At 29.8% G+C, this 13692-nt stretch overlaps 1 protein-coding gene across 9 annotated transcripts in view; it reads left to right on the top strand.

Annotated features, from left to right (window-relative positions):
• LOC129988041 (spondin-1-like) overlaps positions 1-13692 on the top strand; it is a 265373-nt gene that overhangs the window by 244137 nt on the left and 7544 nt on the right. For 6 of the 9 annotated variants that reach the window (XM_056096128.1, XM_056096127.1, XM_056096134.1 and 3 more), the window contains 3 exons: positions 1044-1239; positions 4790-4963; positions 9890-9982. In XM_056096128.1, coding sequence (XP_055952103.1) covers positions 1044-1239; positions 4790-4963; positions 9890-9982 — 463 coding nt within the window. Of the gene's footprint in view, positions 1-1043; positions 1240-4789; positions 5012-9889; positions 9983-13692 lie in introns of all 9 variants that reach the window. The other 3 variants (XM_056096132.1, XM_056096135.1, XM_056096130.1) reach the window with 2 other exon arrangements.

Below are 13692 nucleotides of genomic sequence, written 5' to 3'. Positions count from 1 at the left end.
GACATTAAACAATATTCGCAATATTGTATATAATATTATTAGATAATATAATATACCGTCACCTAATATTGGACAACAAGCTTTGCTAATTTGATGATTTATTGTAACCGATTAACTATGTCTGTTCCAAAATATATCTCCTTTTACTTCAAAATAAGACATTGATATAACCACCTTGGATTGGACCACCTTTTCATAGGCTGTCATTCATTCTGATGTCAAGTTTGATGCTATATTTGTTAATAAATCAAGTCATAATTTACTCAAAGTAATTTCAGTTTCGTAAAAATTATCTTGTGTTTAACTGTAAGGCTGAAACCATGGCTCGAAATTATTTCAGAAAAATTAAAGCAGTTTATCCCGATACCGACCAGTCCATCCCAAATCATTAAAAATATCTTATTTTGAAATTCTGAAAAAAAGCACTATTCTATAATAAACTATAATGTGAAATAAGATATTATCTCCGAATTATTAAATTAATTTTATGTAATAAAATATTAATAATTAATAAAATATTTCAAATAGTAATGTGAAAATTTAATTAAAACTTTACATAAAATTGCAATAAATAAAATAAAATACAGTTACATGAAATTGTAATAAATTAAAAAGATTAATAGTAATACTAAAAGCGCCACACTAATTAAAGAATCAATTGATCAATTTTAATTTATAAAAATTTTTAACCAAGGATTTCCAAGTAAAATATTGCCTTTATTACCTTCGAAATTACCGTAAAAATCTTTAAGAAATTTCGTGCAGCTACAAAACTTGAATGATTTTATGCCAAATCAAAATAATTTTTCAGAGAATACAGTTCTGCCTTTCAGTATCTGTTAAATAAAATAAGTAATGCACAAAAAATAGACACGAATACTTATTCTTTTATATTCTTATAAAAAGTCAAAATTCTGAATTTTAAGAAACGAGAGAAGGTCGACGTTTGCGACGAGAATGTGAAAAAAAAAATAAAGCAAAATGTGTAATAATTTACCAAACTTTTAATATTAATTAAAGCATTGAAACTTCTTTTTTTTCAGGCTGATCCGAAATGTGCTGTGACTCATTGGTCCGAGTGGTCACCATGTACGGTGACCTGTGGAAAAGGATTAAAAGTCCGAACGAGATTGTATTTGAGTCCAGCTGCTCTAAGCATGTGCAATGTGGAACTCATGCAGAAAGCACCCTGTACAGCGGACAAGCCGGATTGCACAGTCAATCTGATTGAAGCTAAAAGTAAGTCAAAATCAGTCTGCACTGCTCAAATAAGCAGTACTTATCTTACCTTATTAGCACAAAATGCCGAACAACAATGTTACAATATCTTTACGATATTGGGCAGCATTCAGGATGTCGAACAGCATAATGGAGATATCGGATAATATCTAGTGCTAATAAGGTAGAAAATTACGAAAGAATGGCCTATTCGTAGATACTGACTGAATCTTAAGTCAATAATATCATAGTTGTTTTTTCGAGTCTAAGAGTTATTGGAAGAGCTCCAAGAAATTAATAAAAATTTATAAAAAGCAAAGAATGGTATTGCGAAGGTAATATATCATGGGTGTTTAATTCTGTCTCTACTTAACTGGCTCAACTCAGTCGAGTAAACTGAATACTGCATGGACTGAATTTCCAAATTTGGATAGCTTTTTCGTTGCAAATAACTGGTGCAGGTTTTAAAGTAAGTTATCACCAAGGGCATTTTAGTGGGTGAATTGTTAATAATTCATATTTCACAATAACGAATTATTTTTGCTTCCAGAATACTTTCAAAAGATTTCAAAAGGAATTATGAGTTAATTTTATACAGTTTGCGAATCTGAATAATAATTGAAATTTGATTGATAGCATTACGGATTCCATCTGTATATTTCTATCAAATTTCGAACAAAATCCATTCAAAAGAAATCTCTCCGTTTGTCTATTTGAGTATATGGGAAATCTATAACTCCAAAACGCAAAGAGCTAGGCAGATAAAATTTGGTTCACACCTTTAGCATTTAAAATATAGGTTCATATCAAATTTTGAATTAAATCTGTCAACCGGTTGACCATTTATCGATCTGTACTTTAGCATGCATGCAAATCATAAGCTCAATGACTTAAATCAATGAAATTCAGCATGCTATGACTAAAACTGTACTACAATTTCAGTATTATGACTATAATTTTAGTAACAATCTATCGAGAATAAGGCGTCCTAAATACATATTTTCACGATAGATTCAGTAAAATTCCTACTTTAGAGACAAAGGTCTGAATTTTGCCAAGCAAAGTGCATTTCAAGGCCTTACCCAAGATCCTTAATTTTTTCGAGAAGGGAGGTCTAACATTTTTATTAGAGAATGTGTGAGATATATGTTATTCTACTGGTTGAATTCTCGTCATTCATTCTTCACTAACAAATGATAATTCCAAGGTCCACAATTTTTCCGGGAAGGAAGGTCTAACATTTTAATTAGAGAATGTGTGAGGTATGCGTCATTCCGCTGGTTGAATTCTTGTCTTTCATTCTTCACTAACAAATGATAATGTAGTTTAGGAGCACAGTTTTGCAATGCCTTATTATAAACAAAGAGAAGAAATGTTGATACTTTTTGACATAAATAACATTATGCTATGCAAATACATCCAACTATTTCATCGGCAAGATGACTTGTGAAAATTTTGAAGAAAGTTAAGAACTAAAAATTGAATATTAAAATAATTTCATGCATTTTTATGTATTTTGCTGACTACATGCAACCAAGTGTTATGAACTAAATGGGAAAATTCTTGAGAAATTGATTTTTAACAGAAAATATTTGATACTTAAAGGGCTGTAATAAAAACATAAAGAAAAAGTTTAAAAACTTATGAAGCACCATCAATTTTCGTTATTTTTTATAACTTTCAAGTTCCAAGTGAGAGCAGAAAATATCAGTTTTGCTAAAATTCTTCTTTATCATATCTTTCACGAATACGCAACTTATTTGTGGTACTGCGACTTAAACAAATCGGTTTTTTTTACCCATTATTATACATCTGACATCGATTGTACATGCAGTTGTACGCCGATTACAAATTGATTCCATCACCTAATTCTTGAAATTCTTTTGATTTCATTTATCATTATCAAGAAATACGAAAAGATCTTTCATACACCTATTCAGCAAAATGGAAATCTAATATTGATGAAGGGATTAATAAATGATGGCATTACTCTGATTACAAGCAAGAATTAGCATATGTTTTACCACAGCAACGAATTTTAATGGTGGCGAAGGATAATGCTGCCATGTAAGAGACCTAAATATAGAGCAGTGACTAATGATGGAATACTAATGAATTTACCTACAAAGCTGCTCACTTCGATTAAGTGAACTTCGTTGAATATTCATTCGACTAAGTCTCATTATCGATTGAATAAGCAAACTAAAACAATATTGAGCATATATATATTTCTATTTCGCACATAGGGGGTACTTTTTGGAAATTCATTGTTCTTTACAAAAAATTGTATTTTTTTAATTAATAATTTTTTTTAAAAATATTTAATAATAATAGAAGCTTAATAGATATTTTCTTAATTGCGAAATATTTAAAAGTGAAGTGAGGTTCTTTTTTACCTTCTTACACGTTATATTATAATTACGATATTTAATATCATTTTTATTACTTTGACAATAATTATTTTACATATTTCACTTCATTTTCAAAAACTGAAGAAAAATTCTTATTTATTTAAGCAAATTTACATAATGTTGGAAAAACAGGTATTTAATTAAATATTGTCATCTTTTAACTCTCAGCTAAATGCTGACTATAATTTCAGAATACTGTTATATCAGTCCAAAATGAATAGATGATGAAATATTGTCTTATGAATATTACATTCTCGTATCGGATGTAAATAAAGAAAAAGTATTTAAATTAATAAGAATTTCGAAATCAAACTTTTGATGAATCTCTACGTTTCAAACTTGCCTGAAACCGATATACAAATTTCTGAAATTATATTTTCCTGTCTATGAACGCAATGCTTCAAAAACACTTTGTGCCCATTGGCTGAAATTTGGTATCTAGTCTTCGTACCAAATTTGTAGATTTCTATCAAAATTTGGACAAGTTAAAATAAGAGAAAATCTCCCTGTCTGTCTTCCAAACATAATATTATTACTACCAACCAAGGGAGCTAGATGGGTAAAATTTGGTGCGAAGATTTAGTATTCAATATATAGATACCTGTCAAATTTGGAGCCAAATCGCCAAAAAATGCCATTGATCGCACACCAAAGAGCCGTTCTTTAACTATTATTCGCCAATGGCATGTGGTTAATAATATATAAGTGCATTTATTAGAGTATTGGAGAACATTTTAGAGTGGCCACTAGGCTCTGGTTAAATAATATTTTTCAATACTATGTGTGAATTTATTAACTTTTGTCATCGTCTTTCAATGTTATGTTTTGCTTTCTTATTGTTGCTAAATGATTTTTGCGCACTTATGTTCGTAATATTGGAATTTTGAAACTGTAAATATTTGTTAAATCTGGATCACAATATATTATTTAAATATTTTTATCTTCCTATTTAATATCATCATTAACTAGTATATTATCTTTAAATTTTCGTTTCATATATGTGACGCTATCTGGTAGTGACTGTGAAAAACAAGTGAATTTGATTTATGATTTATATAATATTTATAATTTTGAATTATAAATTAAAGATTGTAAAATAGAAATACTTTAAATAAAAGTGTGTTTTTAAAAACGAATCTTATTAAATTTATTTCTTCCAGAGAACTGCATGCAGCCGAAAGAAGTAGGCCCCTGCAGAGGCTATTTTCCCCGTTGGTACTACGACGTCAGTCGCACCATGTGCCTTCAGTTTATCTATGGGGGCTGCAGGGGTAACAGCAACAACTTCGACCGCTATGCCGACTGCCACAGGATGTGTGAAACCATGCTGAGAGGTAAGGGGGGAAATGCATGGTCCAACACCCCTGTAGATCCCTTCATAGGTATATTTAGTTCTCATTCCTTATGTAGAGCTTGTTTTGCTTAGACTTGCTTTCACTCATTACTCACTATTGTTATTTTTATAATTATTTTAAAAATCAATATTATTTTGAAATTATATTTAAAATAATTAACAAAATTTAAAAACCAATCTCCCAGTCACATTCTAGGTGTAGCTTCACAAATTTCAATTTCATGTGAAGATTCATGCCATCTAAATGCATCGATACTGATCGCCCACCCCGAGATCTATTTCGAAAGATATTGCAAAATAAAATGTTGGTACAGCCCCAAGTCTCGCCAGCTGGTCCAATTGCATCAATTATTTTCGCAACTTTTAGCCGTAGTTAATCAATCAGTACGTTCAATATTTATTTTCTAAGTATTATTTAAGAGAATTCTTTCATTTGGTGTGATAAGATATATTTAATCAAAGTTCTTACAATACTAAATTAATACTATTAAAATGTTTAGCAATAAGATAATCGCCTTAGGCGACTAGTAAAATATTTCAAACACAATGTTTCAAATGTAAGTTATGGTGACAGATTTTTCTAGCTTATTAGCATAATTATAAATTAAATTATAATTTAATATATGCTATACAGTAAATGACTTTAAACTACCGTAAGGTACTTCGTCTTTGCCAAAATGCTGTGGAAGCTCTAAATTAAAACTCCACATTGCAAGGTAGAGACATCTTAGAGTCGGTCAATAAATTTACTTGCTCAAATGCAGTCGTGATCTAGGCATAATTGCATTGAGCAAAGGCCACATCAAACTGAGAAACATTGACAAAGGACTCAAGGATTTTAACAATGGTATTCAGTAAAGATGTCTTTATTAGCAACTTACTGTCAGATAAGATTTTCAGATTCCGTGCTATAGTTGTTTTTTGTTCCCCTCTTTTTCTTCCCTTGCTCCAAACTGGCTAAATTTTAATGTTAGCCATAACTGCACATGAGTTTCAACAGAATAGGTCAAATCAGACTGAAAAACATTGACAAAGGACTCAAGACTTCAACAATGCTATACAGTAAAATTGGCTTTATTAGCAACTTATTGTCAGCTGAGATTCTCATATTTTGTACTACGATTTTTCTTCTTTTTTTTGGCCTTACTAATAATGCCTAAATTTTGATGATAAAGACCGAAGTTCAATTGAGAATCATTGGAAGAAGAAACATTGCATTCATTCCTTCTTAAACAAATACAAACGTTGTACAAAAATTTTTATATATATATATATATATATATATATATATATATATATATATACAGGCGATGTTGCATCATCAGACCAGTGGATCCAGCTTAATAATTTCCCCCTATAACACATAGTACTGTAACTAATAATGATTAAATTATTAGTTACAGTACTACTAAAACAAACAAATGTAAGGTTAAATTAACACGTAACTAATAATAATTAAATTTAGAACACGTAGTATTGTACTACACTTGCTTGTGAAGTAGTACAGTATTGTACTGTACTGTATTACTGCTATTATTTGTACTGAGGGCTACAATAGTGAACACGTACTACTGTACCACATCCTCCAATCATCTCTCTGTGTCAAGAAGGTTTTGTTAATGAAGTTAAAGGGAGTCCAAATTAATTAATAATTGTATCTTTCATTTTCTATATTACATTGTATTCCATTTTCAATAACATTCGTCCCTCGTCAAAATGAATGAATTTTTTAAGGGGTCCGACTACGTTAAAAACACTGGTTTTCGACCACATTGGCGAATTCTTCTTTTATTATTATTTCTTGTAGTTCAGGCTTTCCTCTTTCCAAAATAGTATTTTCTAGGAAAAGGAAGGTCTGATCGATCATCCAGGATAATTTTAAACAATTTTTTAGCTAAAATATTTCTTTAACTTCAATTTTCTTAAACTTTAATTTTTATAAAAATTTTCCACCGTTAACATGATATCTCAAAAACTAATAGAGGTATTTACATAAAAATTTCAGCGTGTGTTTTGAATACTGTGGGCAATGAAATGAACCAAAAGTTTTATTGTTGGTGAAATACTTTTTTATTTATAGATGTTTTTAGAAAAATTAAGTTGTAAATTTATGGAAAAAATGTATATATACGTACATTTTTGCCCATAATTTCTTTGAATCTCAAAATGTTTCTTAGATTTTGGTTCATTTCATTCATCATTATATTCTATAACTTGTGTACAAAGAAAAATAGGATAGCTGCGTTACAATTTTGTGTGGAGTGTTAACCGTTTAGGTTAAATTTCATTAAAATTTACTACAAATTTTCCTATTTCTCAAAATATATTATATTTCCAAATAATTTTTTTGTATATATAGTGTTTATAATTGACAATACATCTAAAAACCATAAATAGTTTTTAAAATATCCAATTTTTCAAAAATATTGCTTCGAACGTAGTCGGCTACTTTCTTTCAATTCTTTATTTATTATTAATTATTATTAATATTTATCATTCTTTCAATGACCTTACTTTAATTTATAATTAAAGCTAAGAATAATTCACCGAACTGATTTTTCAAAAGTTCAAATATAAGATAATTTCACTGCGATTCTTCTAGTGTTCTGTTTAATAAAATTCGATTTAAATTAGAACAGTTGTGATATCATGCCAGATATTGCATCAAGTTTATGGTTTATTAATCTGTTCTTAAGATGAGGGGGTTCTTTTTAAAAATTCTCTATCTTTGAAAAGTATTGAACATCTTAATGTTTTAACACTGAGTTCTTCGGAATTTTCCTTTACTTCCACGTAGCTTTTTTTAACATACATGACTCAAAAAATTTCGAGAAACAAAATACTGTATTTTTTTTTCATTTTCGAAAATGTTTGTTCTTTCCGCCTTTATCAGCATTACTTTCGAATACTGCCATCTGTACCATCTCTAACTCTCATGCATATTCCAGTATCATAAATTGGGAACCTCAGCAAGTAGCTTTAAAATTTTTACTTCTTCTACGGTGGTACTAATAATTCTTTACTCTAATAACCATGTCGATAATTTTATTATCCTTTATACTGCATAACTTTATTTATTGATGGAAATTATATCAATCTTGCCTATACTCGCTTTAGGTAGAATTTACGTAATTCGGTAATTAATCAATTAATTTCCTCTCTTGATTTAAAAGCAAAGAAGGAATTTCAATCCAGTTTCATTCTTTTAATATATATAATTTTCAGTTATATTATATTGAAAATATTGTGCATCTAAGGAACCTTACATTTGTTTAATCCTTTTCACTCATATATTTGCCCTATGTTTTACGAATTTTGTCAAAATTAATTGAATTTTATCAATCTTAGATTATAAAAACACCAAATGGGAGATTTTTCTACTTGAGTTCGTTTTTTCAATTGATAAATTACTTATAGAAACCATTAAATATGTATATGGTTGTATGTAGACCGTTTTCTTGAAACGAATTTTCCAACGAATTTTTATTCATTTGCAGTGGTTGTATAGTAAATTAATCCATCTGATAGATGCATTTATATAAAATTCATCCATAAATTAAAAATAATCACTTTATATTGAAAGTGTATAAAAATTTAACGTAAGTATTCAAACAAAATTTTATTTGGAAGAGTCAATAAAATATTCAATGGGACTTTAAACAATTCTAAACTTTATCAAGAATGTTCTTATGGTGTGTGTTAAATTTATTACCGTTTTAAGAATTTTTTGTATTTTTATTATTAAACTATAAACTACCATTCAATTTGCATCTAAAATGTCTAATTATAATATTTTATATTCAAAATAAGATCACTAACTGTTCAGTTTAATGCATGCTTGCCTGCATCTGTTTAAATTTTTAAATCATTTGTGATTGCCAGTTTTGAACCTTCTAATTGTATCCCTTTGTCACCAATCGCTAACATTATTTGTGTTGATAACAGCCTACTTTTCCTATTTTGTGTGACTCAAAACCTTTCCAGTCACGGTATGATCCTTTTCTAACATGTACTGCAAGAAAAAAGCAGATAATATGTCGTGGAATGCCTATTTTTTAAAAAAAATTAACTGTTAAATAAAAAAACATGGGCTATTTTGAAGGAGATATTTCAGAAGAAATTGAGCAAAATATCAAAATTCTGTGTATTAAAATTTATTGTATTAGAAGATGCTTTTTTGTTATAATTTTTCAAATGCATTTAAAACCTTTTCATATTATTTTGCTTGAATTATTTCTACCATCATTTCCAGTGCCCTTGCAGGAAGACCTTAATTTGGAATTTTGTAGCCAAAAGAGTGTAAAATTTAACAAATTTCTTCATACAAATGCATCAAAGAAACCCATAACTGATCTTATGTAACAATTTGGTCTTTTAGTTAGATGTATTTAACTTAGTTTTTCAAAGCTCAATAAATAATACAAGCAAAAATCTATAAAATGTGAAACATGAGGTAATTATGCAAGCAGTTGCAAAATTAGTGTTAGAATAGGATGTGGGTTAGAGAACTCAGACTTTGCTCGTGTCTCAGCTCAGATTTTTTATTATCTCTTTACACCGCAAGATGGCGCTCTTCTTAATGGCGGTACATTTCCGTTTGCCCCGTGCGTAATGCACTTGCACTGTTTGCTTATTATAGCTAGAGGTAAATCAAGGAGGTTAGATGATGACAAATTTAATTAATTTCTGTCAGTACAAACTTCCACTGATGAAAACAATAATAACTTAAATATTCGTTCGATATTAAAATTCTGTCGATTTATACATTGAGAAATATGTTGAGGTTAATATCTCTTGGTTTGAAATGGGAAAAGGATAGACTCCGTGACTGGAAGGGTTTTGGGGTTCGCTCGCTCACTGTCACTAACTTCCTCTTCGTCTGGTGCGCATGCTGCTTGGTGTGTAGACTATGTACGAGCTTCGCTGCCTCCTTCTGCGATTGCCTACGCCTATGCCATGAAGGATGCCAAAGTTCATCTGGAGAAAGGACTCGTCTGTGGTCAGTCCCCTCTTTCTCTCTCTATCCTCTCTCTCACTCTCCTTTTTGAATGTCTCTCTCTCTTAATTAACCTTCCGAATTGACCATAAAACATGTGTATCGTTCAGACCAAAATGCCTACTCAACAGGTGAAATATCCATGACTTTGTGGTCCACTTACTCATGCTCCGAAATTCTGGTGAAAACATGATATTTTTTGGATTAATAAATGGCCTGTCTAAACTATGCGAAAAAACAATGACAATACGCTGCATTTCTCTGTGTTCTAAAGTATTACAAGTACTGTCGATATTATCTGAAACATATTAATTTCACTATCGAATCTTTATTTAAGAACTGGCGTTTAAATTCTTGAAGGAACAAAAATGGAGATGCCTTCTAGAAATAAAATGGTAAGAATAATGCAGAATACAGGGAATCGTACGTCTTCAATGTGAATCTTCAAAACTGTGTTCTGTCACAAAATGTAAATATGAAATATCCGGTGAAATTTCCCCCTCATATGAATTACTAAGAACGAAAGAGAAATGGTATTTTCTTTTTAGTGATAATCAAAGCTACAATTCAGTCATAAATCTTGAGACAATTTTAGTGGTAAATCCAGTTTGCACAGAAGAGCCATTTTTAAACACAGGCATATAATGTAATATGTACGCAACGTAATATATGCGCAAACATAACGAAAAACCATTAGGTGAACAGCTTTTGCAGTAAAGAAATAATACATGAAGATATTGGAGGAGGGGGGTTGTGACTGAAATCCTTTTTTTAAGAAATTGTGTGGCTATAGTGAGCTGCAAACTGGTCGTAGTTATCTATAAGTCTGTATTTGATTGTGAAAATATAATATGTGATCTAACGCCCATATAATCTGGCACTCTTGTATTCAAACTTACAAAAAAAAATTATTAAAATGATATAACACTAATTTATCCGGTCACTCAATATGGGAGTCTTATAGACTGCGATGCATATACGTATGCATCAGCAATTATAAATACTGCATGTCACTGTGAACAGGAGAAGATAGCCTGAAAAGGATCGACTTCCTGAGAGAGCGAGCAAAAATTGCCTGGGCAGAAAAAGAGAGTTATTCTTCATTCGTCTGTCGCTGTAAGTGGATGAAACTGCCAACAGACTATTTCAGGTTACACAGACAGAAGGGTCAAATCTCTTGTTCAAGAACGCTACATATAAGCTACAGGATTACGTGGAATAATCTGAGCATTTCGGATTGACCGTTTGGATTTGTGAGAAACAGTTTACACAATATTTACTTGTTGCTAGTCTGGATTCTATGGAATAACCTATTTGAATTTTTGGGTGAAATTTCTATACAAAATCACATCTCCTCAGATAGTCATGTAACTTGAACTTCTGTAACAACCTGTATCTTGGTGTTATTTCTCTCTTACATTGACCTCTAGAAAGGTTATAATATACATTTATGACAATATATTCCTATAAAAAATTACTCATCATTCATTCAGCAATTACTCTTAAAGAGTGTTTCGGAACTTAAATTTAATTTACTCTGTATATTCGAAGCTATATTCCACCAGGGGGAATCACAACATATGTGGTCGAGTAGTTTTTCTATATATAAACAGGCTTTCACTTTTCTGATGGACATAGTAATACTATGGTGTGGAATCCAACGGCAAAAAATAAAGTCACTTGAAGGACTGAGCAGTAACCATTAGTGCATCTTTAGAACTCCAACCTCAACTTCTCTCTTCTTGCTACAGTGATGAGGTTATTCAGTCTCCCCGGGAAAATAAGGGGGAGGCTTTCTATATTATAGATGCTTATTTCATGTTCTTAAATAACAACTCGTTTGCATAAAAAGGAAGAAACTAGAAAAATTCTCGAACTACGTAGAACCGGGACGAAAAATTGTAGATGCTGTTTTCTTTTACTATATAAAAATTCTTAATGTACTTTACTTCTTAATGTAATCCTATTAATGAAAATTATGGAACAAAAAATTTGAGCGTGTTCAGTTAATTGAAATTGAAGCTTATCAAATGTCAAAAAGATGGCGCCACATAAAACTTTCAAAGCCATTAATAATGGATTATGTTGAGTGTGCTTAGCATTTTTAGCTTCCTTTGAAAATAATAAATAGGCAAGCTTCATTATCAAAAGAAAATTTTCATAATTCCTTTAGCACCATTACTTCTGAATGCTCACTACAGTGAAAAATTTAAGAATATTGAATGATGCGATCTATCTCATACAAAAATTTTACTCTCAAAATGTGATTGATGTAACAGCAAATGCAGATAGTTCCAATCAATTAGTCGTTTTAATTCCTGTTTTATTTTTGTATAAGACATATCTGTCCTTTCTATAAGAATAATTTATTTCCAGGTGTTGTTACTGTATTAAATTTCTTATAGTATTACTTCTGAATGCTTACTGCTCCAGATTATTAAAAAATACTGAATAAGGTGTCTTAATTCAATTTAAAAAATTTCTCGTAGAATTATGTTTTTTAACAGAAAGCGCAGATAGTTCAATTAGTTAGCCATTATGAGTCTTATTCCATTTTACCTGTAGCCTATATTCGTTTTGTATTTCCTATAATTGTAGTTTCCACTTCAAGTTAGTACTATGTTTGTCTAGAAATATTATTCTTACATTTCTATGAATTTTATAACGCACTATGTTATCATTGCTACATAAAACAGTAATTTTTTTCGAAAGACATTGAAATTTTATGTTGCTGTCTATAAGAGTACAGACTTGAACATTGTGGCAATTTTTTCTAGAGTTCCCTAAATATATCTATATAATGTTTCAAAGATTCAAAAAATAAAAATATTCGCAAATTATGGAAAATTGCTTTATTAAGTGAATTGTCGTTTAAAATTTCAAAATAAAATTTAAATTAGAAATTGAAAATTTTCATTAAAAAATCATTTGTAAATCAAAATTAAAAATCCGTGGTAAAGTAACACGAGTTTGAATGGCAGATTTCGTATTTCTAATTAAAATTGTAATGTTTGAGGAAATGATGAAAAATGCATTACTTTTATTACCATAAATCTTTTTTAAGTTTAAAAAAAAATTTGATTCCTATTCTTGTTTTTTACTTTCAAATCTAAACTTTCAGAAAACAGATTTTTAAAGCAATATAGCCAATTAAAGCAATTCTTCATTTTTTCTAAATACATTTTTTACTGAATTTTATCTCAATTAAACAAAACATACAAAAATATAGATGTACACCTTCATCGTTTTACGAAGGGAACTTGTTTATTTCTACTTTAATTAATTTGAATAAGAACTAAATGCATTCCTTCAAAAATTCCAAAAAATTATTCTTAGTCATTCTATTCCAAATTCAATTATTTTATTCAAATTACTCACTAAATGTTCGAAATAGAATTTATTTCTTTTGGTTATTAATTATAATGATTCTCTCTTATTAAATCCCAATTTTAAAATTTGCAATTAAACTCTGCAAACCAAAATATTATAGAAAGTAAACAAAATGATAAAAAAACCATATGCTACAAGTCAGAGAATATAATTTGACAGTTGTAGTCTGCTAATTCGATGACAGCCACATGAAAACGGTTTCTATGTCAATTACTACCAACAATACTGCCATTTTTAACAGCTGATACGTATATTTGGGTCACTAAAGCCCCCTATTCTCGAGCTCTAAATTACTATGAAAAATAATTAAATATCAACAAAAT

This window comes from Argiope bruennichi, chromosome 10 (assembly GCF_947563725.1).
Source record: "Argiope bruennichi chromosome 10, qqArgBrue1.1, whole genome shotgun sequence".
In the NCBI taxonomy this organism is placed as follows: Eukaryota; Metazoa; Arthropoda; class Arachnida; order Araneae; family Araneidae; genus Argiope; species Argiope bruennichi.
The sequence above is the reverse complement of the archived record's forward strand: the minus strand, read 5'-3'. Positions and strand labels throughout refer to the sequence as shown.